This window comes from Chrysemys picta, chromosome 13, assembly GCF_011386835.1.
Source record: "Chrysemys picta bellii isolate R12L10 chromosome 13, ASM1138683v2, whole genome shotgun sequence".
NCBI lineage: Eukaryota > Metazoa > Chordata > Testudines > Emydidae > Chrysemys > Chrysemys picta.
The window spans coordinates 16,496,509-16,523,305 of record NC_088803.1 but is presented as its reverse complement, the minus strand read 5'-3'; the positions used below and the strand labels follow the sequence as shown (position 1 = coordinate 16,523,305).

Genomic DNA, 26,797 nt, shown 5'->3' with positions numbered 1-26,797 from the left:
ATGACAGAACAAAGAGCAATGGTCTCAAGTTGCAGTTGGGGAGGTCCAGGTTGGATATTAGGAAACACTATTTCACTAGGAGGGTGGTGAAGCACTGGAATGCGTTACCTAGGGAGGTGGTGGAGTCTCCTTCCTTGGAGGTTTTTAAGGCCTGGCTTGACAAAGCCATGGCTGGGATGATTTAGTTGGGAATTGGTCCTGCTTTGAGCAGGGGGTTGGAGTAGATGACCTCTTGAGGTCCCTTCCAACCCTGATATTCTATGATTCTATGCTTCTGTGATTTATTTTTATTAACATTTCACATTTAATGAAAAATTGGAATAACCCCTTCCTGTCTCTCAAAAAAATTCATACCACTTCAACAACCTCTACACAAAGCATAAAATGTGTGTTTGAGAGTATATGGGGATTTTGATCTTAGCCATGCTCTCCTCTTTTTTTACTTGCCCCTTGAGATCTGAAATCTAATCCCCATGCTGTTTGCACTGTCTAGAGAATAGACATGTTATTAACAGTCCCCTTGTTATTAATTTGAAAAGTCCAGCAGCAAAGGAGCCAAGGGAGATTCATCTTCATACAGGAAGGCTCACTAGTGAGTTAAGAAAGACACTCATTTCCTGGCACTGTGTACACAATGCAAAACATACAATGCAAGAGAACAAACCAGGTCTCCTTCCTGAGAGAACTGAAACATCAGAAGCAGGTGGGAATTTCAAACAGGCCATGGAAACGGTCTCTGCAATACTGAGTGAAGGTATCAGACCAGTGTTTCAGTATTACTCCCATCATTCTTAAAGGTAATAATAATTAATGGAGATATCCCATCTCTTAGAACTGGAAGGGATCTTGAAAGGTCATCAAGTCTAGCCCCTTGCCTTCACTAGCAGGGCCAAGTACTAATTTTGCTCCAGATCCCCAAGTGGCCCCCTCAAGGATTGAACTCACAACCCTGGGTTTTGGAAGCCAATGTTCAAACAACTGAGCTATCCCTGCCTGCCTGCCTGCCTCCCTCCCTCCGGTAACCTTTTTATCACTCCTATATTTCAGCATCCACCAGAGTCCATACTGGGATTTCCAAAGATGACAAAAGAAAATAGGCATCCAATTCCCCTTGAATTTCAATGAGGTCCAGATGTCCAAAGGTATTTAGGTGTGTAAAGAGGCAGAAAAAAAATAACACGTCGGCCTGTCCTCTGACTCCTTCATATAAATCAGCTGTAGCTGTCATAAAAAACTAATGTATGCAGTGTTGTTGTAGCCAGGATATTAGAGGGACAAGGTGGGTGAGATAATACATTTTATTGGATCAACTTCTATTGGTCAGAAAGACAAGCTTTCGCGCTTACACAGAGCTGAAGAAGTTGGTCCAATAAAAGATATTACATCACTCATCTTGTCATGAAAATTCATGACAGAGATCAATGTCCTTGACTTAAACTGAAGGAAAAATATGTGCATTAAAAACTGTGTCTAAACCCTTTGGAGCCATGCCTTATTTTGTAATGACTCATTAGAAGCAAGTGAGCTGAATCTTTTCTCACTCATGAGGTGTAAATCAGGAGTAACTCCACTGGAGTCAATTGGGTTCATTTTCCTCTCACTCACACTGGTGTAAATTAGAGTCTCTTGTTCCTTCATTGGAAGCATCTAGCTCTCACCACTGTGGGGGATGTGTTAAACTTCATGATTTATGGTGTAAAACAACCGATCATACAGTCAGGGAGAATTGCATATTGAAAAGTGAGGGTGGGATTATTTATGCATCCCCGGAGCTAATGCAATCCTAGGATGCATGAACGGGGAATGCCAAGTAGGAGTAGAGTGGTTATTTTACCACTATATAGGCCACTGGTGTGACCGCTGCCAGAAAATTGTATCAAGTTCTGATGCCCATAATTTCAGAAGAATATTGATAAATTGGAGAGGGTTCAGAGAAGAGCCACAAGAATGATTAAAGGATTAGAAAACACACCTTATTGTGAAAAGCTCAAGGAGATCAATCTATTTACCTTAACAAATAGAAGGTGAAGGGGTGACACGATTACAATTTATAAGTATCTACAAGGGGAACAAATATTTAATAATGGTCTCTTCAATCTAGCAGACTGAGGTCTAACACCATCCAATGGTGGGAAGTTGGAAATAGACAAATTCAGATTGGAAATAAGGCGTACATTTTTAATAGTGAGTGTAATTAACGATTGGAACAATTTACCAAGATCCGTAGTTGATTCTCTCTCCATCACTGGCAATTTTTAAATCAAGATTGGATGTTCTAAAACAGGTTCCCAAACTGTGGTCCATGGACCACCAGTGGTCTGCAAGTTCCATTTCAGGTGGTCTGTGGATATTTCCCTCTAAGGTTCATGCCTGGGCAGTCGCACACAAGAGAATGAAGGGCCACCCACCTAATTAGTGGAGCTGTGCAGGCGTGGCTCCATTAATTATGTGCCTGGACCCTGGAGAAGACACACATATGAGGTGGTGGCCTTGGGAGAAATAGGAAGGGGGTGGGAGGGGGCATTGGGATGAGAAGAGGGGATGAGGGGAATTTGGGACGTGCAGGGCTGTGGCAGCCAGAGAAAGAGGCAGCTTTCCCCAGTTCCAGGGCTGTGGCTGCTGGGGAGAGATGGCCCTCCTTCCCAACCTCAGCTCTGTGGCTGCTCTGGCGGGGAAGAGACCCCTCCTCCTTCCCAGTCCCAGTTCGGTGGCTGCTGCAGTGGAGGCAACTCCCCTTCTTCCCAGCCCCAGTTTGGGGACTGCCGTGGCTGGGGAGAGAGGGCAAATCATTTTCCTGATTAGGATTCTAGACCCAGCTGTTGGGCAACTAAATAGCAGAGAGAAGGGAATATCATAACACTAAAATTAAATATAAGATATTAGTTACAAATTTAAGTTATCTTGTTCAGTTAAAATTGCCAAGTTTTCTCTCCCTTAGATGCAATCAATAGAAAACACAGAGTGGGAAAATCAAACCACCATCACAAAATTCATCCTCCTGGGATTCAGAAATCTCCCTGAACTGCAGATCCCTCTCTTCCTGCTGTTTTTGATTAGCTACTTTGTGACAATGGCTGGGAACTTCCTCATCTTTGCTCTAGTTGTGGGTGATCAGCAACTTCACACCCCCATGTACTTCTTCCTTGGGAACTTTTCCTGCTTGGAGATCTCCTACACCTCCACCATCCTGCCCAGGATGCTGGCCAGTCTCCTAACTAATGACAAAACTATTTCTTTTAGGGGCTGCATGGTACAAATGTATTTCTTTTTGGTTCTCTGGGAGTTACAGAATGTTACCTCCTGGCAGCCATGTCTTATGATCGGTATTTAGCAATATGTAAACCCCTGCACTATGCAAACCTTATGAATAGCAGGTTCTGTCTCCTGCTTGCAGCCGGCTCTTGGATAAGTGCATTTCTAGCTATAAGCATAATAGTATTGTTGGTGTCACAATTAACTTTCTGTGGCCCCAGTGAAATTGACCATTTCTTCTGTGATCTCACCCCTGTGTTAAAACTTGCCAGAACTGATACCCACCTAATGGAACTTACAGCTTTCATATTCGCCTTGATTTTCACTCTCTCCCCATTTATACTAACTGTTTTATCGTATGTTGCTATTATAGCCATCATCCTGAGAATCTCATCTGCCACTGGGAAGCAAAAGGCCTTCTCTACCTGCTCCTCTCACCTCATGGTGGTGATAGCTTTCTATGGGACTCTAACAATTGTGTATGTCTTACCTAAAAATGATACCCTGAGGGACCTGAACAAAGTGTTCTCTGTCTTCTATACGGTCCTGTCTCTCTTGCTTAATCCCCTCATCTACAGCCTGAGAAACTGGGAGGTAAAAGAGGGCCTGAGAAAGGGGTTAAGTAAATTTGTGCTTTGCACAAGAATGCAGACACTGTGAGCCAATTTATTTAGGACAAAATTAAACGGAGAGACTCTATGGTTCCATTGCAACCAATGAGAGTTAGGCATCTAGATACTATTGAGAGATCCATTAGGTGCCTAAATATCTGTATCCTAAGTTGCTCAAAGGTAATCAAAGTTGAATTTAACCTTACTAATAGAGAAAAATGAAAATAAAAAAAAATCATTTTAATTTAAAAAGGGCTTTATTTTGCAAAATAAGTTTTCACCAAAACGATTAAAATATTTTCTTAAAAAAATATTTTAATGAAATCAGATTTTTTATAAAAGATTTTAGAGTTATTTCCTCCAACCCTTCCTTTTTGTCCCCTTTATCCATTTTTTCAGTGGCAAAATGGAAAAAGGTAAAAAAGGTCTGTGTGACCATTTGGCAGAAATCATTCCATGTACATCTTATGACTGCTGGTGGATACTGGGAATTCTCCATGCTTGTCTGTGTCAGATTGTACACTTTATTTTGACTGTAAAGCTGGTCTTTGCCTTACTGCTGTCTTTTTACACCCACCCTGGACTAACATTCCAAGTGGAGGTAGTGCAGGGCTAACAACAAAGGGTCATTAAACTTTCATGATCATACATTCAAATGATGCACTTGCTGTGATGGGATGAATAAATCCCAACCTAGATTAAGGGGTGCTGGAGAGCACAATTAGTTCACCTGATAGTACCTGAAGTATGTGGCAGGCTTAATTAAAGATGAGACCCAGTGGGGGGCTGGCTAATATAAAGGAAGGACTTCAGGGCAATAAGAGGGAAGAGAGTGAGTGGCTAGGAATCATGATCGTCTCTCCTAGGGAAGGAGACTGGGGGAGAGAATAGGGCTTGGTGTTCTCTCCTGAAATGGGAGCTCTGTCAGAGAGGCCAGCAGCAGTAAAGACTACAGAGGGAGTTTGTACCCTGGCATTGGCCCTGAAGGGGGAAGGGCAACAGGGGTGAAGAGACTCCTGAAGCATGCCTGAGAGAAGGATTCTAGGGAGCATCCCTGAGGGTCAGCGACTTTGGAGGAGCTGGGCCTCCAGAAATAAAGCCCTGTGGGGAAGCACTCTGTAGTAGATCAGGACATAATTTTGCACAGCCTGGAGAGACGATGAAGAGTTTGCTAAGGACTGGACCCAGGAAGGGCAGAATAATTTGTTTCTTTGTATTTTACTGGACTCTTTGTTTTACGCCTGCAAGGATGGAACAGAAAGTGCCCTGGAGAGTGGGTCAAGTCACAAAATGAATGGACCACTAATAGGCCTGAAAGGTGTCTGGTGGAGGTGACTGAGGAAAGGGCCCTGCAACAACACACAAGCCATAAGGGGGCATGCATGTTGGTGAGACATCTTTCCACAATCCCCCTTTCACAATGGCCCTGCCACCTGGGGCAAACCCAGTTTTCCAGTCTGAACTCCAGAGGTGTGGAAGTGTCAAACAATGAATAACCTGGTAGGGTGCATAGGCTGTGTCTGCACTACGGCAGTGAACAGCAGAGGCTAACAGAGGGAGTTTGCCTGGGAGCTGTCCGAGAGGAGGTACGCTAAGCGCTGCATTAGGGGGCTGTGTTGGTGAGTATCTGAGTGTCTCCTGCTGGGACAGTTGGTCAGTTTGACTGTGTGCTTGATTGCTTGCTTGTTTGTTTGAAAAGTGTGAATTGGGAGTACTTTGTTCCAGGTGGGCCTTGAGTGGGCCTGACTGGTATATAAGGGCAGTCAGCAGCGAACCAGCTGAGCGGCAAACAGCAGAGGCTAACAGAGGGAGTTTGCCTGGGAGTTTGCCTGGGGAGAGCTCATTGAGGCTTTCATCTGCAGGTTTCTCTGAGTAATTCCTGCAACAGTTGAGGAAGCTCTTAAGAGGACGGTGATATGGAAGGTAAGCGATCAGCTGTTGTAACCTGTACAGGTTGTGCCATGTTTATCTTTCTTCCACAGGACAGAAGCGACTTTGTCTGTACAAAGTGAAAGCTGGTCTCAATATTGGAAGAGAAGGTTAGAGGGCTGGAGAAACGAGTATCGACACTGAGTTGCACAAGGGAAAATGAAGATTTCCTGGACAGACGTCAGGAGATGCTTCTACGGCCACAATGTTCTGAAGATTCAGCGCAGGCACAGCAGGGACAGAAGGATTGTGAAGAGGTTTGGGAGCATGTGACCTCCAGAAGGAGAAAGAGGAGCATCCATGCACCAGCAATGGAGATACAGGTGAGCAATCGTTTCCATGTTCTCTCTACAGGTACTAATGCGGAGAGTGGACTAGATGACCCATCTGAGGGAAGGGAGCAGAAGGAGACTCCACCGATTGGAAGGCAAAAGATGCACTGTCCTAGGGATGGGGGTTCCATGACCACCACTCCCAAGAGGAGGAGGAGGGTGGTGGTGGTCGGGGACTCCCTCCTCAGGGGGACTGAGTCATCTATCTGCCGCCCCGACCAGGAAAACAGAGAGGTCTGCTGCTTGCCAGGAGCTAGGATACACGATGTGACGGAGAGACTGCTGAGACTCATCAAGCCCTCGGATCACTACCCCTTCCTGCTTCTCCACGTGGGCACCAATGATACTGCCAAGAATGACCTTGAGCAGATCACTGCAGACTACGTGGCTCTGGGAAGAAGGATAAAGGAGTTTGAGGCGCAAGTAGTGTTCTCGTCCATCCTCCCTGTGCAAGGAAAAGGCCTGGGTAGACACCGTCGAATCGTGGAAGTCAACGAATGGCTACGCAGGTGGTGTCGGAGAGAAGGTTTTGGATTCTTCGACCATGGGATGGTGTTCCAAGAAGGAGGAGTGCTAGGCAGAGATGGGCTCCACCTAACGAAGAGAGGGAAGAGCATCTTCACCAGCAGGCTGGCTAACCTAGTGAGGAGGGCTTTAAACTAGGTTCACTGGGGGAAGGAGACAAAAGCCCTGAGGTAAGTGGGGAAATGGTATCCTGGGAGGAAGCACAAGCAGGAGAGCGCAAGAGGGGAGGACTCCTGTCTCATGCTGAGAAAGAGAGATGATCGATGAGATATCTTAAGTGCCTATACACAAATGCAAGAAGCCTGGGAAACAAGCAGGGAGAACTGGAAGTCCTGGCACAGTCAGGGAACTATGATGTGATTGGAATAACAGAGACTTGGTGGGGTAACTCACATGACTGGAGTACTGTCATGGATGGATATAAACTGTTCAGGAAGGACAAGCAGGGCAGAAAAGGTGGGGGAGTTGCGTTGTATGTAAGAGAGGAGTATGACTGCTCAGAGCTCCGGTATGAAACTGCAGAAAAACCTGAGAGTCTCTGGATAAAGTTGAGAAGTGTGAGCAACAAGGGTGATGTAGTGGTTGGAGTCTGCTATAGACCACCAGACCAGGGGGATGAGGTGGACGAGGCTTTCTTCTGCCAACTAGCAGAAGTTGCTAGATCGCAGGCCCTGGTTCTAATGGGAGACTTTAATCACCCTGATATCTGCTGGGAGAGCAATACAGAGGTGTACAGACAATCCAGGAAGTTTTTGGAAAGTGTAGGGGACAATTTCCTGGTGCAAGTGCTGGAGGAACCAACTAGGGGCAGAGCTTTCCTTGACCTGCTGCTCACAAACAGGGAAGAATTAGTAGGGGAAGCAAAAGTGGATGGGAACCTGGGAGGCAGTGACCATGAGATGGTCGAGTTCAGGATCCTGACACAAGGAAGAAAGGAGAGCAGCAGAATATGGACCCTGGACTTCAGAAAAACAGACTTAGACTCCCTCAGGGAACAGATGGGCAGGATCCCCTGGGAGAATAACATGAAGGGCAAAGGGATCCAGGAGAGCTGGCTGTATTTTAAAGAATCCTTATTGCGGTTGCAGGAACAAACCATCCCGATGTGTAGAAAGAATAGAAAATATGGCAGGAGACCAGCTTGGCTAAACAGTGAAATCCTTGCTGATCTTAAACGCAAAAAAGACGCTTACAAGAAGTGGAAGATTGGACAAATGACCAGGGAGGAGTATAAAAATATTGCTCAGGCATGCAGGAGTGAAAACAGGAAGGCCAAATCACACTTGGAGTTGCAGCTAGCAAGAGATGTTAAGAGTAACAAGAAGGGTTTCTTCAGGTATGTTAGCAACAAGAAGAAAGTCAAGGAAAGTGTGGGCCCCTTACTGAATGAGGGAGGCAACCTAGTGACCGAGGATGTGGAAAAAGCTAATGTACTTTTTTTGCCTCTGTCTTCACGAACAAGGTCAGCTCCCAGACTGCTGCACTGGGCAGTACAATATGGGGAGAAGGTGACCAGCACTCTGTGCAGAAAGAAGTGGTTCGGGACTATTTAGAAAAACTGGACATGCACAAGTCCATGGGGCCGGATGCGCTGCATCCGAGGGTGATAAAGGAGTTGGTGGATGAGATTGCAGAGCCATTAGCCATTATTTTTGAAAGCTCATGGCGATCGGGGGGAGGTCCCAGATGACTGGAAAAAGGCTAATATAGTGCCCATCTTTAAAAAAAGGGAAGAAGGAGGATCTGGGGAACTACAGGCCAGTCAGCCTCACCTCAGTTCCTGGAAAAATCATGTAGCAGGTCCTCAAGGAGTCAATTATGAAACAATTAGAGGAGAGGAAAGTGATCAGGAAGAGTCAGCATGGATTCACCAAGGGGAAGTCGTGCCTGACTAACCTAATTGCCTTCTATGATGAGATTACTGGCTCTGTGGATGAGGGGAAAGCAGTGGATGTGTTATTCCTTGACTTTATCAAAGCTTTTGATACGGTCTCCCACAGTATTCTTGCCACCAAGTTAAAGAAGAATGGGCTGGATGAATGGGCTGTAAGGTGGATAGAAAGCTGGCTAGATCGTCGGGCTCAACGGGTAGTGATCAATGGCTCCATGTCTAGTTGGCAGCCGGTTTCAAGCGGAGTGCCTCAGGGGTCAGTCCTGGGGCCGGTTTTGTTTAATATCTTTATTAATGATCTGGAAGATGGTGTGGACTGCACTCTCAGCAAGTTTGCAGATGACACTAAACTAGGAGGCGTGGTAGATACACTAGAGGGTAGGGATCGGATACAGAGGGACCTAGACAAACTAGAGGATTGGGCCAAAAAAAACCTGATGAGGTTCAACAAGGACAAGTGCAGAGTCCTGCACTTAGGACGGAAGAATCCCAAGCACTGCTACAGACTAGGGACCGAATGGCTAGGTAGCAGTTCTGCAGAAAAGGACCTAGGGGTCACAGTGGACCAGAAGCTGGATATGAGTCAACAGTGTGCTCTTGTTGCCAAGAAGGCTAACGGCATTTTGGGCTGTATAAGTAGGGGCATTGCCAGCAGATCGAGGAACGTGATCGTTCCCCTTTATTCGACATTGGTGAGACCTCATCTGGATTACTGTGTCCAGTTTTGGGCCCCACACTACAAGAAGGATGTGGAAAAATTGGAAAGAGTCCAATGGAGGGCAACAAAAATGATTAGGGGTTCTGGAGCACATGACTTATGAGAAGAGGCTGAGGGAACTGGGATTGTTTAGTCTTCAGAAGAGAAGAATGAGGTGGGATTTGATAACAGCCTTCAACTACCTGAAGGGGGGTTCCAAAGAGGATGGAGCTCGGCTGTTCTCCGTGGTGGCAGATGACAGAACAAGGAGCAATGGTCTCAAGTTGCAGTGGGAGAGGTCCAGGTTGGATATTAGGAAACATTATTTCACTAGGAGGGTGGTGAAGCACTGGAATGTGTTACCTAGGGAGGTGGTGGAGTCTCCTTCCTTGGAGCTTTTTAATGCCCGGCTTGACAAAGCCCTGGCTGGGATGATTTAGTTGGGAATTGGTCCTGCTTTGAGCAGGGGGTTGGAGTAGATGACCTCTTGAGGTCCCTTCCAACCCTGATATTCTATGATTCTATGATTCTACAGAAGCCTGTCTACACTTAGAAGTTAGATTGACCTAGTTACATCTTTCAGGGCTTTTATAAATTTCATACCCTGAGTGATGTATTTAGATCAACCTATCCCCCAGTGTAGATGCAGCTACATAAACAGAAGAATTGTTCCATTAAACTAGCAACTGCCTCTCAGGGAGGTGGATTAACTGCACTGATGGAAAATCCCCTTCTGCCAATGCAGGAAGTGTCTACACCCTATGGCACTAGCTACGCCACAGCTATACTGACAGTGCCCCCTCGTCTAGACACAGCATACGCTGACAGAAGGAGTTTTTATGCTGGTGTAGGAACAGAACCTCCTGAATAATGCTAGCTATGCAGACAGAAGCCCTCTTCTGTCTTCATAGCTGTGTCTACATTAGAGGTTTTGTTGGTATAGCAATATCATTTGGGGTGGGGGAGTGCAAGTATAGACCAGAGCTTTGATCACATGACAAGCCTGACTTTGGAAGGGGTCACCTAACAAAGGGGATGGGAGATTATAAAAGAGAGAGTCTCTCACCAGTTATTTGAAAGAGGGAGTAGAAGGACACTGACTGCAGGGGGTCAGAGATAGAGATTCTGTGATTAAGAGAAGGAGCCATGAGCTGCAGGAATGAGAATACAGGGTACCCTAAAAGACTCTGGCCCAAGCTCTAAGAATGCCCCAGATGGGTGAGGAAACTGAGGCATGGAAATTCATGTAAGTGTTCTATTGTTTTGTCCAGCACAGTGTATTTCTCATGTGATATAAGTAAAGAATAATTGTGTTAAAAGACCTTAACAAAATCTGTGCATCTGTTTGCTTCACCTGTCACCTGTCCCTGGAGAGGTGAACTGTAAACTCAGAGCAGCTATATGGCTGGACCTCTGGGATTGGGTGTGCTTGACGTACTAGGTCACCTGTGGTGTCAAGACTGGGGGCCTAAGGCAACTGAGCCACCTCATTCCATTTCCATGAAGGGTTGAAAAGAACAAACCATGCTGCAGCCTGCGGAGATCCAGGAAAGCTTAATGCATACATGTCTAGAGTAATGGGACCCAACCCAGCTGACTGGTGAATGCCCGAAAATGGTTTGAAACCAACTAAATATCTATGAAGACCGGCCATAAGTGACTTATGAATACAGCCACAATTGGCATTGAGATGATTTTGGTAATAATATGTATTATCCACAACATCATAACATTAGTGTGCATTAAGCACATATAATATTAAGCACAAATAATATAGCAGTTACATAGTCTAAATTGGCCTATACCTTAACTATAGTTCTATTCTCTTACACTAAGTATCCCATAACACCTTACATTATCTGAAGTCAGCTTTGGCTGAAGTAGATTGGATTGTTGCCCAGATCACGATATTTGATTATTTTACCACGGTGATAGGTAGGGAGTTATTTTCACAGGCCTGTACTGGAATGACCCAGAGAGGGAAATACATGTGATTGTTCTGCCCTAGCACAGGTGTAGCACATGCTTTCATGCCCTTTGGTGCTTGAAATTGATTTGTTAAGACCAAGGAGATAAGGGGTACACCATGGTACCAAAAAACAAGGTATAAAGCTGATTAGTTTCAAATGATGTACACAGTATCTTATACTTCTAAACAGAACAGGTATAAAAAGAGTAGAACGTTGGGAGTACACCTTCTGTGTAAGGTGAATATAACATGACTGAATGAGATGGCCTCCTGGAGATTGGTATAATATAGAAACCTTTTCCTGTACTATATTATTACTAGTTTATAGCAATAAACTTGACTGACATTGATTATTTTGTCTCTTGAATATATTTTATAATAAACCAAAGTGGGTGAATCAATTTACTATAGAATTTAACACTAAGTAACATTGTATTGGTTACAATATAATTAAAGGGATAATGGTATCTATTGGACTGGTTTGTGCACATAATCAGATCAATACTTCCCCACGAGTCAACTTCCCATCAAACACCCATCCCCTACTGTATACGTTGTCATCCTGTTAGTAGATACAAAATAGGACCAAACCATTCTTTATCTCACTATGGCTCATATACTCCAACATCTTGCATCTTATAATAATAAGCCAGAGTTAATTTCCTTTGAAATCAGACATTCCCTTTTTTCTATTGCTTTGTCTTTTGGGTCAAGAATTTTCCTGTCTCTGTTATTTTCCCTTTGGAATCAGTTGTTTTCCATGATTTCCCCTTTGACATCAGTAATAAGAAAGTCCTTGTATCATTGTTTTTCATTTCTAAAAATAAAATTTAATTTTCCTCTGTGCAATAATTTCAAATTCCCACCAGAAGAAATATCAAGGGAGATTACATTACATCATCTCATATGAAGGAGAAATTGTGAAGCAGGAGAGACATTAATTTCTGTGAAAGGGAATAACAAGAACATACACCAAGAAGTGCTGTAGGATCCAGCCATCCAAATAGGAACCCAAGTTCAGTTTACTGAGATAATTGAAGAATATCAATAGTAGAAGAGAATGGAAAATGTAGTGCAAATACTATAATCTTATCTCAGAACATCTGAAGGAAGGGTTATGGTTAGGGTTAGGCAATAGATCATCAGTGTGAAAGGTAAAGAATCACAGTTAAAATGAAACAATCTGATATAGAACAGAAAAATTCCTGCTCAGGCATCCACCATGTCAGAAAGAATGTGATTGCTTGTTCAACCCAGAGGGATAGTAAATTAATGTAGGTGGGGTGACACTGCACACCATATTCTTCTTCGTGATAGTATTATGATATGATCATAGCATAATTATGATGCATTTTGTGAAAGACGGGTCACTTAAAGTGTCATTTGAAAAGTTATGATTTGCTTGATTTGATTATCCTATGTGTATGCATGTATCATTTTTATATCTGAAGTTATGAATATTGACTATGTATCTGTATTTCAAAGGTATTTAACCTGGGTAATGCCCACTAGGCAAGATGTTTTGAGTCTAGATAGCTGGTTGACAAGGGTCTATTCAGGGTATTGAGCCATTAGGGAAAACAAGAGGCCTTAGGAGAAACTTAGCTCCAACATGATGAGCATTACAGAGAATCATAGAATCATAGAATATCAGGGTTGGAGGGACCTCGGGAGGTCATCTAGTCCAACCCCCTGCTCAGGACCAATCCCCAACTAAATCATCCCAGCCAGGGCTTTGTCAAGCCTGATCTTAAAAACCTCTAAGGAAGGAGATTCCACCACCGCCCTAGGTAACCCATTCCAGTGCTTCACCACCCTCCTAGTGAAAAAGTTTTTCCTAATATCCAACCTAAACCTCCACCACTGCAACTTGAAACCATTACTCCTTGTTCTGTCATCTGCTACCACTAAGAACAGTTTAGATCCATCCTCTTTGGAACCCCCTTTCAGGTCGTTGAAAACAGCTATCAAATCCCCCCTCATTCTTCTCTTCTGCAGACTAAATAATCCAAGTTCCCTCAACTTCTCCTCATAAATCATGTGCTCCAGCCCCCTAATCATTTTTTGTTGCCCTCCGCTGGACTCTTTCCAATTTTTCCACATCCTTCTTGTAGTGTGGGACCCAAAACTGGATACAGTACTCCAGATGAAGCCTCACCAATGTCGAATAGAGGGGAATAATCAAATCCCTCAATCTGCTGGCAATGCTCCTACTTATACAGCCCAAAATGCCATTAGCCTTCTTAGCAACAAGGGCACACTGTTGACTCATATCCAATTTCTCATCCACTGTAACCCCTAGGTCCTTTTCTGCAGAACTGCTACCTAGCCATTCGGTCCCTAGTCTGTAGCTGTGCATCTGATTCTTCCATCCTACGTGCAGGACTCTGCACTTGTCTGTGGTGAACCTCATCAGATTTCTTTTGGCCCAATCCTCTAATTTGTCTAGGTCCCTGTGTATCCTATACCTACCCTCCAGTGTATCTACCATTCCTCCCAGTTTAGTGTCATCTGCAAACTTGCTGAGGGTTCAGTCCACGCCATCCTCCAGATCATTAATGAAGATATTGAACAAAACCGGCCCCAGGACCGACCCTTGAGGCACTCTGCCTGATACTGGCTGCCAACTAATTGATCACTAGCCGTTGAGCCCAATGATCTAGACAGCTTTCCATCCACCTTATAGTCCATTCATCCAGCCCATACTTCTTTAACTTGGTGGCAAGAATGCTGCGGGAGACTGTATCAAAAGCTTTGATAAAGTCAAGGAATAACACGTCCACTGCTTTCTCCTCATCCACAGAGCCAGTTATCTCATCATAGAAGGCAATTAGGTTAGTCAGGCATGACTTGCCCTTGGTGAATCCATGCTGACTGTTCATAATCACTTTCCTCTCCTCTAAGTCCAGACAGCTTGTATGTAATAGCTGCTGTGACTCTCCAAAGGCTGGCAAACAGGCCATATGTTTCTGGACTCCATCTTGGAATGTCTATATATTTCCACAAACCGGTCTCCTCTGGAAACAAAGTTTTGAAAAAAAGCAGTTCCTGCCATATGCTAAAGCTCTATAAGGCAGGAAGTGACATCATTGATTCTTCTTTGCTCCTCACACAATGGAACTCCTGAAACGAACTGAGGAACAAACACTGAACTGGGGGAAGTTCTGGACCCAAGCTAAAGGGATTTCTAACCTGTGTATGGAAACCTGAGAAACCCAAGCTGAAAATCAAATGCAGCTTCTGCCTTGAGAATCTGCCAGACTGCTGGTATCTCAGTCAGGGTGAGACTGCTAATTCATAGTCAATCTAACCAGTGTGTTAAGCTTAGTTTGTGTGTTTGTTTATTTGCTAGGTAATCTGGTTTGATCTGTTTGCTATCCCTTCTAATAGCTTAAAATCTATCTTTTGTAGTTAATGAACTTGTTTATATTTTAACCTAAACCTGTGTGCTTTTCAGTGAAGTGTCTGGGGGGAAATCTCAGCTTGCTTACCATAACTGTGCATATTCCTCTCCACATTGAGGGAGAGATGAACCGGGTAATAAATTCATACCAGTCGGTGTTTTGACCAGGGCAGAACAGTATAGCTCTTGGGTCCTTGGCTGGGGACCTGGTGGCTTCTCTATAGTTGTTTCATGCAGTGGCTCACCAGAGCCTGCATGTAACTGCAGCTGGGTGTCTCCCTACCTGTGTGAATGCAGGAGGAAGTGTAAGACTTGGATCAGGTCTGCATTTTGCCACAGCAGCACAATGTGAGTGGGAGCCCAGACTGGTGAGTGTAAAAAGAAACTTTCCCTTTTTTCTATTATTTTGTCTTTTGGGTCAACAGTTCTCCTCTCTCTGTTATTTTCCCTTTTGTATCAGTTGTTTTCCGTGACTTCTCCTTTGAGGTTAGTAAAAGTCTGTTCTTGTACCATTGATTTTCCTTTCTAAAAATAAATATTACCTTTCCTCTATGCAATAATTTCAAATTCCCAGCAGCAGAAATATCAAGGGAGATTACATCGTCTCATATGAAGGAGAAATTGCCAAGCAGGAGACACATAAATTTACGTGAAAAGGAATAACAACGAAATACACAAAGAAGTATTGTAGGATACAGACATCCAGGTAGGAACCCAAAGCTCAGTTTACTGAGATAATTGAAGACTATCAGTCGTAAAAGAGAATGGAAAATGTAGTGCAAAGATTATAGTCTTATCTCCAAAAATCTGAAGGAAGGGTTAGGGTTAGGGGGAAGCTTGCAATAGATCATCAGTGTGAAAGATAAAGCAGCACCGTTAAAATGAAATAATCTGCTTTAGAAAAGAGAAATACCTGCTCAGGCATGCACCATGTCAGAAAGAATATGATTACTTGTTCAATCCAGGGGGAAAGTAAATGAAAGTAGATGGGTTATAGTGAAACATGCATAAGAAAGAAAAAATGAATGGCTGTCAGATTTAGGCCATAAGAACATAAGAATGGCTGTATTGGGTCAGATCACAGGTACAGCTTCTGTTAGTGGCCAATGCCAGGTGCTTCAGGGGGAATGAACAGAATAGGTAATCATCAGATGATCCATCCCCTGTTGCCCATTCCCAGCTTCTGGCAAATGGAGTTTAGGGACACCATCTCTGCCCATCCTGGCTAATAGCCATTGTTGGACCTATCCTCAATGAATGTATCTAGTCTATTGGCTCCTTGTGTGTGTATTTTATTTTTCACCACAAGACTCTGTTTTTTTCCCCTCAAACTTGATTTTTATTGCTCGTAAACATTTTGATACAAACAAAAATAGTCTCTCTTTTCTCTCTCTGTGTATGTTTTTCTAGATTTCTGTTTTTCTGTCATACTTTGATGTTGCACCAGTGTCAATGTATCATTGCCACTCCTGAAGTAGATGTAGTTATATGGTGTATCCTCTCACCACCCCTCCTGAGATAAAACCCTGCATGAAACATATTTCCACAGCCTTTTTTATTTACTTAATGTTTTCTTGAAAATTGACTTTTAATTTAAGTTTTGTAAAGGAATAAACACTTAAAAGAAAAATTCCCTTATTAACTTTTCCTTCATTTAGCACTTTTACACATGTGTTTCAATTAAAAAAATAAGCATTCAGAAGCACCCCCAGGTTTAAAACCACAAGCCCTTAGTAACAGCCAGTTTATAAAGAGGATAAAAAGTGTTCCTCCTATGTTTTTATAGTAACATTGGCTATTTTTAGTGAGGATAATTTGAAGCTACAGCAAAAAAGCAGTATCAAAAGCAACTTTTGTAAGAGATAAGAAAACTCTTACATGACCAGAACATAATATGAAACCCTAGGCTTGCTTGTAATAGATTTGCCTAAAGGAAAACTTTTGAAAAGAAATTATACAAAGCACAGGTTAACTTAAAAGAGTTAACTCTTTTTTACCAGAAATAAAAATTTCGTTTTCTTCAGCTTTGGAAAGAGTGAATATTATTTGCAATATAAGTTAAAAGGAATAAGATAAATATTTCCCTTATCTTGTAAACCACTGAATAAGAAAGTTAAAAGGAATAAAATAAATATTTCCCTTATCTTGTAAACCACTGAATAAGAAAGAAGAAGTTTGTTTTTTTTCCACTTTTCTAACTTTTTAGAGGCATTAGTTTTCCCTGTAGCCTTTAGATTTATACAAAGCACACACAGGTTGACTTAACCCTTTTTACCACTGATAAGAAATTGTGTTTTCTTGAGCATTGTAAAGGCTGAATGTTATTTACAATATAGCAAAATATTTTTATTAAAAATAATGTTATATAAAATACAAAAGACTTGTATAGTTGCTTTACTTATTATTTTAATTAACTGCAGGGCATGCTAACATAACCTTAGATTTATAAAAAACACACAAGAAAACCGGCTTATGTGAAAAAGTTAACACCGAGATAAGGAGTCTGCTTTTTCCCACAACATACATACAAACATTTTTCTTTTTAATGGTTTTTTTCAAATGTAAGCCAAGGACAACAAACTTGCTATAGGAATGTCATAGTCAAGAACTGCATAAAGCAGCGAGATAAACATCCTTCCTTGTTATTTGAAGAAGCCATTGCATTTTGACTGCACGAAGCTCCATTTATAAAAGTGATAAAAAGGGTTTTCTAGTAAGGACAATTTGAAATTGCACCAAAAGCACAGTTAGCAAATGCAGGTTTTGTTACAGCTCAGAAGACTGCTCTCCTATACACCCCCCTCCCCCCCCCCCCCCCCCCCAGTTTCTAACTTTTTAACAAATACAGGTGAAAGTTATATTAAGCTTTCCTTTTCTTTGGGATTTTAGTATGAATTTTTTGTCGCATTCAAAAGTTAGAAATTTTATTAAAATGATACATCAAAGGCTGGAGCTGTGGCTCTCTCTACATTTTAAAAACAGATAAGACTGATAAGACTAGCCAGGGACCCATGCACAGTTGCTGTGTAAAATACAAAAGACTTGTATCAGTGCTTTACATATTACTTTGGTTAAAGGAAACAAATGTGTAGGTTTTAAGACCACAGCAGTATGCTTTTTAAAGTACTGCCTAAAGAGACACCTTTTCTAATTTATTAACAATGTAAAATAAGGTCCGGGGGGGACGGACATCCCAGGTCCTTAGTAAAAAATCAACATTTTGAATTAGGCCTATTTGAACCAGCAAACTTGTTTTAAAAATCTGTTTAGTTACCATTAAACAAAAGCCACAGTCATGCAGTTAATGAAATGGTGTAGATTTCAAAGCCTTCTGACTACAAAAATGTTAATGGTAAAAAGTAGCAATATTACCATTCACAAAGGTTTTTTTTAACTTTTTAAACAGATTTAATATAAAAATGTTTAACAATTTTATGCTAAGAAAGAGAGAGGCTATTTTTTATGTTTGTAAAAGCTTTGTGACATAAAAATGTGTAAGCTACACTAACCTATCCTGTTTAAAATAATGTTTTTAAAGTATCAAAACAAGAACTCAGTAAAATATGAAAACTGTCAATTAAAAATTAGCCTTAAGCCTAAAGGTAAGTAATTCAGGTCACCCTTGTATACATGAAAGACAAGTTCAATTGTTTTGCTGCTTTTGTCTCCTTCCAAATGCCTTTTAGAAATGTATACTCTTTTATTTTATTTCTGTTCACTGCTTCGGCAAGTAGTGGTCTCCTGATGTTGGTTAAATACTAATAACTTTTAGGTAAATTGAGTAAACATTTTCATTTACTGAGAATTCTGTCATTGAAGAATATAAATTCCAGCACCCTGTACAGAAAAATTACTGTAAACTGATTCAAAGCTCACAGTAACATAATTATACAGTTTAGAGTTAATAGGTTTCACAAAGCAAATTTAATAAATCCTTTTGGGATTCAGGAGAGCTGGGGGTGGGGAGGATCTAAGAGTAAGGTCCTGTCTGTAAACAGGAGTTGGGGAAGGGGGTGGGGGTTGATGTGTTGCTGTATATTTTTCCTCCTTTGTTGTAAAACAACTTTTTAAGCATTTATTTTATATGAAAAACCGTACCTAATACATTATAAAGGGTAATATTGCTATTTCTATACAATTGACATGTCTGTAAACAGAGGTTGATCCTATTAAATTAAAATCTTTGTGTGATCAGTAAAACTTTGCAGTAGGGTGACCAGATCAGAGAGGCGAAATATCGGGACGCGCGGGGGGGGGGGGGGGGGGGGGGGGGGAAGGGGGCGGAGCCAAAAAATAAAAAAGCCGGTAGGGAGAAAAAAAAAAAAAAAAAAGCACGAACAAGCGGAAAGCGCCTAGGCTGGTGCCGGTAAACAGCGGCCCCCGGGTCCCGGGATGCAACAACCCCTGCCCGGAGCCCGATGCCGCGGAGATGGGCACGGACAGGGGGAGCACCCCCGCCAAGTCCCTGCGCGGAGACCGTCCTGGGCTGGCCGCGGGCGCGCCAGCGTGTGGCAGCCCCTTCCCTGGCAGGCTTCAGCTCCCCGCGGGCCCGGGAGTGCAGCCTGACCGGCCCTTCCAGCTGCTACTCCGCCTCTCCCTCGCCGCGTGTCAGGCAGAGGCATCTGCCTGGCACCCAGCGCCAACTACACCCCTCCGGGGCCGGAGCGCACGTGGCGGAGGTGAAGCCCCGAGGAACCAGAGTCCCCACGCGGACAGCTGCTGCCCCCCCACCCATGGGCGCGTAGGGAGCCGGTTCCCCAGGCTGGACCCGGGGCTGCCCCCCTGCAGGTACCCCCCACCCTCCTGCCTGCGATTGGGCCAGGGCCAGGGCCAGGCCGGACTCATCCCGCTGTCCCCGGGCCTCCTCCCTCCAGCGCTTGCCTGGGAGGGAGGAGGAATGCGGCGTGCTTCGGTAGGGGGCGGGGATTTGGGGAGGGATCCAATGGGGCAGTTGAGGGGGTGGGGCCAGGCCGAGGATTTGGGGAGCTATCCAATGGGGGAAGGAGGGGGCGGAGTTGGGGCGAGGGAGGGGGCGCGAGCCAGAGCGGAGGGCAAAAATTGCTTGTTTGTCCCGCGTCCCGACCAAACATTGGTCGGGACGCGGGACAAACGAGCAAATATCGGGACAGTCCCGACAAAATCGGGACGTCTGGTCACCCTACTTTGCAGCCCTTTAGGTTTACATTATTTAATTTTAATCCTCTGCTTAGGTGCAAAAAATTTTGTTTGTTTTTTATTTGCTTCAAATAGGTCTATTTTTTATTAAAATAACATTTGATTGTGTTAAACTTTAAAAATAACACCTTTATTTGATATGATTAAATACTGTATGTTTAGCAAGTGTTAAATGATGGGGGAAAAGTCAGCAAAGGGGTGGGAGGGTTCTTCCAAAATTACAGCCAGGCAGACTGGAAAACAAGTTTAACTAGTCAGAGGGCTGTTTCTTGTCTCCATTTGCTACCACTAGATATAACACATTCTGGCTGGTGATAGTGAAGATGATAGGGACTCAAGATTATACTGAATCCCAAGCAATGGGCTTTAGTCTGCTGTCATGGTAGCTCCAGCTCTTGCCTTTAATAGTCCTAAAACACTTATAGGTGAAACTAAAGCGATGCACAAAGAACAACAATATTGCTCAATCCTTGGCATTGGCTTAATCATGGTTGTGCTGGGCCATAATCTTCTTCTTTACAAATCATGGGCCTGATTTTTAAGTCTCAAAAGCCTGATGGGTTCAAGGCAGTGTTAAAAGTGGAAGTGCATGCTGTCACCTATATGAGGGTACGAAAATAGACCGTGTGTATCCACTGAATAAAGAAACATAATCAATATTGTTATAGCCAAAACACATTGCAAACCAGGCAAGAAAGAAAGTAACTCAGGTCACCTTTGTGTACATGAATGACAAGTTCAATTGTTTTGCTGATTTTTTGTCTCCTTTCAAATGTGTTTTTTATACATATAAAGTTGTGTTAGCATGACCTTCAGTTAATTAAAGTTATATGTAAAGCAACTATAACAGTCTTTTGTATTTTACATAGCATTTTTTTCTAATAAAAATATTTTATTATATTGTAAATAACACTCAACCTAGGAAAATCTTCTAAAAACAAGGCTAGTGTTTCATATTATGTTCTGATCATCTAACTGTCTTCTTATCTCTTACAGAAGTTATTTTTGGTAACTGCTTTTGCTGCAGCTTCAAATTGTCCTCACTAAAAATAACCAAGGTTAGTCTAAAACATGGGGGAAACTTTTTATTGCTTTTTTAAACTGGCTGTTGATAAGGGTTTGTGGCTTTAAACCCAGGGGTGCTGTTACATGCTCATTTTTTAAATTGAAACTCATAAGTAAAAGTGCTAAATGAAGGGAAAGGTTTTGGGGAAATGTTTCTTCAAATAGGCTTATCTTTTAAGTGTTTATTCCCTTACAAAACTTAAATTAAAAGTCAAATTTCAGTAAAACTATAAGTAAATAAAAAGGCTGTGGAAATATATTTCATGAAGGGCTTATCTCAGAAGGAGTGGTGAGGGAAGGGGAGGGAGGAAGGAGGAGGAGGAGGTGGTGAGCTGCAGAACATTTTTGATTGGTCCGGTGGGTTTGCTCCTAAGGCTCATATCCCCCAGTATAGTTATCATTTCCCTAGGGACAGCCACTGGGTAAGCTTGCTTTTTGGCTCTTGCTGCTGCTTTCTATAATTTTCCTCTCTCAGTAACCATTAGTTCTGCTCACGAAGAAAAAACCATCTCTCTCTCTCTCTTGCTGTTTTCTGTAATTTACCTCTTTCACACTGCCCTGTGCCACTGAACACAGTCTCTCTAGCTAATTATTAAAATTCCCTTTTTCCTGTCAGGCACTTTCTTTCAACCTTTTTCTTTTTTACCTTTATATTCTCCTCTTTTCTTTTAAAGTAACTCTTTTTAAATGCTCCTCTCTCAAGCCACCTTTATATTTTCCTCTTTTATTTCATAATTTTTCTATTCTATAATAACCTTCTTTCAAACTTTTGCCTTTAAAACCTTCTCTCCTTCCTAAACCTAACCAATATTTCTTTTTCTAATACTCCTTTTCTTCAAGCTCTCTTTCTATTCTTTCAAACTAACCCTTTTTTTCCCAAAAAATGAAAACAAAAGGACCCAACATTCCCCTGTCCAAACAGATTTTTTTTTTCAAAATGGCCAACAGCAACAAACCTGTACACGACCGAAAATGGAAAAGGAGGGCGGGAAATAAACCCTAAATGGGGCATGGAAACCTGTCAAAAAGTATATGGTGATAAATAATATCAAGGTGTTAACTACTGAAGAGATTTCAGACTTATTGGCTCTGATACCTTTGCTTTAAAAGCAAGGATGTGATACTTCTCTTTAAAAATCTTTTTTAAAATGTATTGCTCAACAAATTTGGAGAAATAAAATCTCTCTCTCTCTCTCTCTCTCTCTGTCTCTCTCTGTCTCTCTCTCTCACACACACACAGAGTCTCTCTCTATATATATTTTTATCTCATTCCATCTATATATCTCTTCTTTTATTCTCCAGTTTTTCATTTCTCCAGGCACATTCTCTCTTAATGAATTTTTATTTTTATTTCACTAACATTTCTTTATATGGGGTTGGATTCTGATCTCAGTTGCACTTGTGTAAATCCGCATGAAGTTGATGCAATTTACCCTGGTGTAACTGAAATCAGGTAACAGCCCGTGGTCTGCATTTGGGTTTTTTTTGTGTATCTTTGTCTGTTTCTCAGCTTCATCTATCAAATGGGTGCACTTTTTCTTTGAATCTGCTGGGATAGAGGACAGCTGGATAGACCCTCATACAAACCTTAGCCTATTTGCTGTTTTGGTATGTGTCTTATGGGATATGTCCATGCTGCATCTGGGAAGTGTAATTCCCTGCTCCAGTAGACCCCCACACACTATCTCTGATTGAGCTATTGTGCTAAAAATAGTGGACTAGCTGCCCAAACACAATCCAATCTGAGATCCTAGGTACATGCACAGATGGCTATCCCCAAGCTGCTGCCTGTGCTGCCGTGACCACACTGCTCATTTTATCCGCCTAACTTAATCAAAGCTCGTGCATGTACGTCTATTCAAGCTGGGAATTACACCTCCCAGCTGCAGGGGAGATGTACATCCGAAGAAGTGGGCTGTAGTCCACGAAAGCTTATGCTCTAATAAATTTGTTAGTCTCTAAGGTGCCACAAGTACTCCTGTTCTTCTTTTTGTGGATACAGACTAACATGGCTGCTACTCTGAAACCTGGTTGAACTCTGAATACCTTTCATTTTCAATCTATTGATTTTTTGTTATGTCTTCTAGATTTTTGATATGACACTGATAGGATAAAGATAGTTCAAAATCCCAGCCTAAAAGTCTTTATTTAAAGTTCAAGAGAGCTTAAGGGAGTTAGATGGGACTTTTAACCATGCTCTTGGTTCACCTATATTTGAAGCTGAACCTCTTAATTATAAGAGTCTTCCTCTTTTTTATTGACAACTTTATCTGCTAGTGGAGAGATGCATTGGTACATGGTTACCTACTCCAGGTTTCTTCCAGTGTATCCAACAGCACAACTTGACTGCGTGTACTCCATCAATATTAATGGTTTTCTGTTTCTAGATACATATTATGGAGAAAGCAGAAGGGAGAAATCAAACGCCCATCATGGAATTCCTCCTCTTAGGATTTGGGAATGTCCCTGAACTGCAGCCCCTTCTCTCCTTCGTGTTTCTAGTGATCTACATTGTGACTGTGGCTGGGAACATCCTCATAGTTGCGCTAGTTGCAACTGATCAGCACCTTCACATCCCCATGTACTACTTACTGGGGAACTTGTCCTGCGTGGAGATCTGCCACACCTCCATCATCCTGCCCAGGCTGCTGGCCACTCTACTGACTGGGGACAAAACCATTTCTGTTAAGGGTTGCATTGTGCAATTATATTTTTTTGGTATCCTGTCAACTACAGAACCTCTGCTGCTCACGGCAATGTCTTATGATCGGTATTTAGCGATATGCAATCCACTCTGTTACGCTGCTCTGATGAATGGCAGGGTTTGTTTCAAGCTAGTGGCAGCATGCTGGATAAGCAGCATTTTGGCCTGCACCATAGTAAATGTTTTCATGTTCCAATTAATGTTCTGTGATTCCAAAGAAATTGACCATTTCTTTTGTGATTTTTCACCCATGATAAAGCTTTCCTGTGGTGACACCCAGAATCTGCAACTGGTGACATTTACTATTGCTGCCATAGGGACACTTGTACCTTTTCTACTGACTCTGACATCCTATATTTGTATCATTGCCACCATCCTAAGAATCCCTTCCACCCTGGGGAGGCAAAAGGCCTTTTCCACCTGCTCCTCTCACCTCATTGTGCTTACAGTTTTCTATGGGACTGTGATAACTATCTATGTGTTTCCAAAAGCCAAAACTCCCAAGGTCCTACACAAAATATTCTCTCTCTTCTACACAGTCCTTACTCCCATGATCAATCCTGTCATCTACAGTCTGAGAAACAAGGAGGTCAATGAGTCCCTGAGAAAAGCTATACTTAAACTAGCTGTTTTCAGAAACAGGCATAGAAGCTTAAAGGATATATTTTTACATATAGTAAAATAGAGATGAACTGATATAGTTTCTTAGATATGGCCCATTTGAGTCCTTGAGAATAGGGTTATCCCTCATTGACCATATTTCATCTTTCTTTCTTTCTTTCTTTCTTTCTTTCTTTCTTTCTTTCTTTCTTTCTTTCTGTTACTCTGATACTTTTTGAGGATTCATCTTTCATACATTTAATGGACATTTCTTTATATAAAACTTGATACTGTAAGAGACATTCTTTATGAAAAGTGGGAGTTTCCAGACACATGTTTCAGCACTCTGGTTCATTCATATGTATATGAACACTAGTGCCCAAAAAGAAGAACAGGAGTACTTGTGGCACCTTAGAGACTAACAAATTTATTAGAGCATAAGCTTTCGTGGACTACAGCCCACTTCTTCGGATGCATATAGAATGGAACATATATTGAGGAGATATATATACACACATACAGAGTATATATATCTCCTCAATATATGTTCCATTCTATATGCATCCGAAGAAGTGGGCTGTAGTCCACGAAAGCTTATGCTCTAATAAATTTGTTAGTCTCTAAGGTGCCACAAGTACTCCTGTTCTTCTTTTTGCGGATACAGACTAACACGGCTGTTACTCTGAAACTAGTGCCCAAATTCTTCAAGGAGCTTAACATCTTTTGAGTGGTTCTGGGTCTTGTCTGCTCCCACTAAAATCAGTGACATTCATTCTCCACTGATGAGAAGCCTCTGTTGTCAATTACACTTCTGAAAAGTAGGCGAAAAATGTTGCCTCCACAGGGAGTGGAGAAAATTGATTGGGTAGTATTCCATGCAGATCTGTAACTGGGTAGAAAGAAATGAAAGTCTGTGGAGGGTTGGGAGTCTCAGTGTCCTACCCTGTGAAATTTCCTGCTTGTTCATACATCTTTGCAGGGTCAAGACAACATTAAAATATCTATTTCTATATCAATACCGAAGGAGGGAGGAATAGCTCAGTGGTTTAAGCATTGGCCTGCTAAATCTAGGGATGTGAGTTGAATCCTTGAGGGGGCCACTTAGGGATCTGGGGCAAAAATCAGTGCTTGGTCCTGGTAGTGAAGGCAGGGGGCTGGACTCGATGACCTTTCAAGATTCCTTCCAATTCTAGGAGATAGGATATCTCCATAATTTAAATCAACATAGATATCGATACAGATACATAAAATGTATGGCCAAAATGTTCAAAGCTCATAAAACCCAATTTCCCTCCCTCACCCCCCCCCCCAAAAGAAATGAATGAATTAAAATGAACAGGAAATGAGCACACAAAAGCACTAGGCAACTTTGCAAATTTCAGCCTAGAGAGTGTCACATGGGCCTCCCTTGCCCCAGACAGAAATGCACTTATATGCATAAACATATTTACAACCAAAGTTTGACAACAATTAATTAAAAAATAAAATCTCATATCATCATTCCCCTGCTCACCTTTTAACTGGTTAAGTGTCCATTGCTCTCCTGATCCCACCCCCCATCCCATCTTCCTGCTTTCTCCTGGTGCAGGGCCATATGGGGTGTACAGACAGAAGTATATATAATTTGTGGCCTTATGTGTCAGGTAACTGGAACTAAAATTCTGATGCTTCTACTTTTCTCCTGCCCTAACATAACCTGCCTCTTGATCTGTTCTATTGCCAGCAGAACTAGGAAATCTGTGGAGGTCCTGGGTATGGATCTACAGTAGCAATTCAGATACTGCAACTCTCCAAACCATTCCATCTGACCCCTGCCCTCCGGTTCTACCTCTGCTCGGCATTGTCATTACAGCTGGGCAAACTTTTTTTGGATGAATACTTGATTTGGTCAACCCAAAAGGAATCATGAATTTAAGTCAAGTTAGCTCAATATTTTTGGCAAAAATCAATCAATCAAATACTTGTGGGACTTAGATGTTGGGCAGCAATCAACCCCATTTATAACTGGCTAAGGCACTCTCGTGGGTGGGTGGAAGACCCATAATCAATTTCCCTCCTGCCTGTTGGGGGGAAAGTTTTAGTTTCCCACACCAACATTAGAAACAAGTTCACGGGCCTATGGAATATTCTCTGCACAAGCTCTCTCGCTCTCTATCCTGTTGAAGTGGTTCCATTTGGCATAAATAATAAATTGTCATTGAAACATGGACTTGAAATTAGGTCTCCTACAGCCAAAGTGTGCATCTTAACTATCAGACTACAGAGTCATCCTTGGACTTGCTTTCTAGCCAAATGGCTATTAATTCTCATCATGAAAGACTATAAGTAATCATTGGGCTAGGAAAAGCAAGTGAGAATGACTTCATAGCCTGGTGATAAGGCTTATTTGAAAAATCAGTGGTTCACTGAGCTCTAATTGTCATCTTCTGCCACAGAACAGCAGACGGGACAGAAACACACCCTTAATGTGTTTTCCAGCAAGAGATGGGCGTCTTGTGGTTAAGACACAGGTCTAAGAATATCAACTCTCCATTTCTCTTTGTAGATCATTCACTTGCTCCCTGTAGTCCAGAAACTTTGTCACAAACTTATTCATCCTTATCCAGAATGTGGAGTATTGAAAACTGTGTTAAAATTACAAGCT

The 26,797-nt window shown here is 42.2% G+C and overlaps 2 protein-coding genes across 3 annotated transcripts in view; both read left to right on the top strand.

Annotated features, from left to right (window-relative positions):
- The window catches only part of LOC101931368 (olfactory receptor 10C1-like), a 57,230-nt gene extending 32,554 nt beyond the window's left edge, over positions 1–24,676 (top strand). The window contains exons 2-4 of one of the 2 annotated variants that reach the window (XM_065565461.1): positions 5,846–6,115; positions 20,781–20,842; positions 23,237–24,676. In XM_065565461.1, the coding sequence (XP_065421533.1) occupies positions 23,246–24,238 (993 nt within the window). In that variant the 5' untranslated portion in view covers positions 5,846–6,115; positions 20,781–20,842; positions 23,237–23,245 and the 3' untranslated portion in view covers positions 24,239–24,676. Of the gene's footprint in view, positions 1–5,845; positions 8,346–20,780; positions 20,843–23,236 lie in introns of those variants that run through there. The other variant, XM_065565460.1, reaches the window with a different exon arrangement.
- LOC101931088 (olfactory receptor 10A7) lies at positions 2,939–3,939 on the top strand. The gene is given in 2 exon segments (XM_042854982.2): positions 2,939–3,274; positions 3,277–3,939. Coding segments are annotated over 2 exon segments (972 nt in total). The 3' UTR covers positions 3,913–3,939.
- Positions 24,677–26,797: the final 2,121 nt, after the last annotated feature.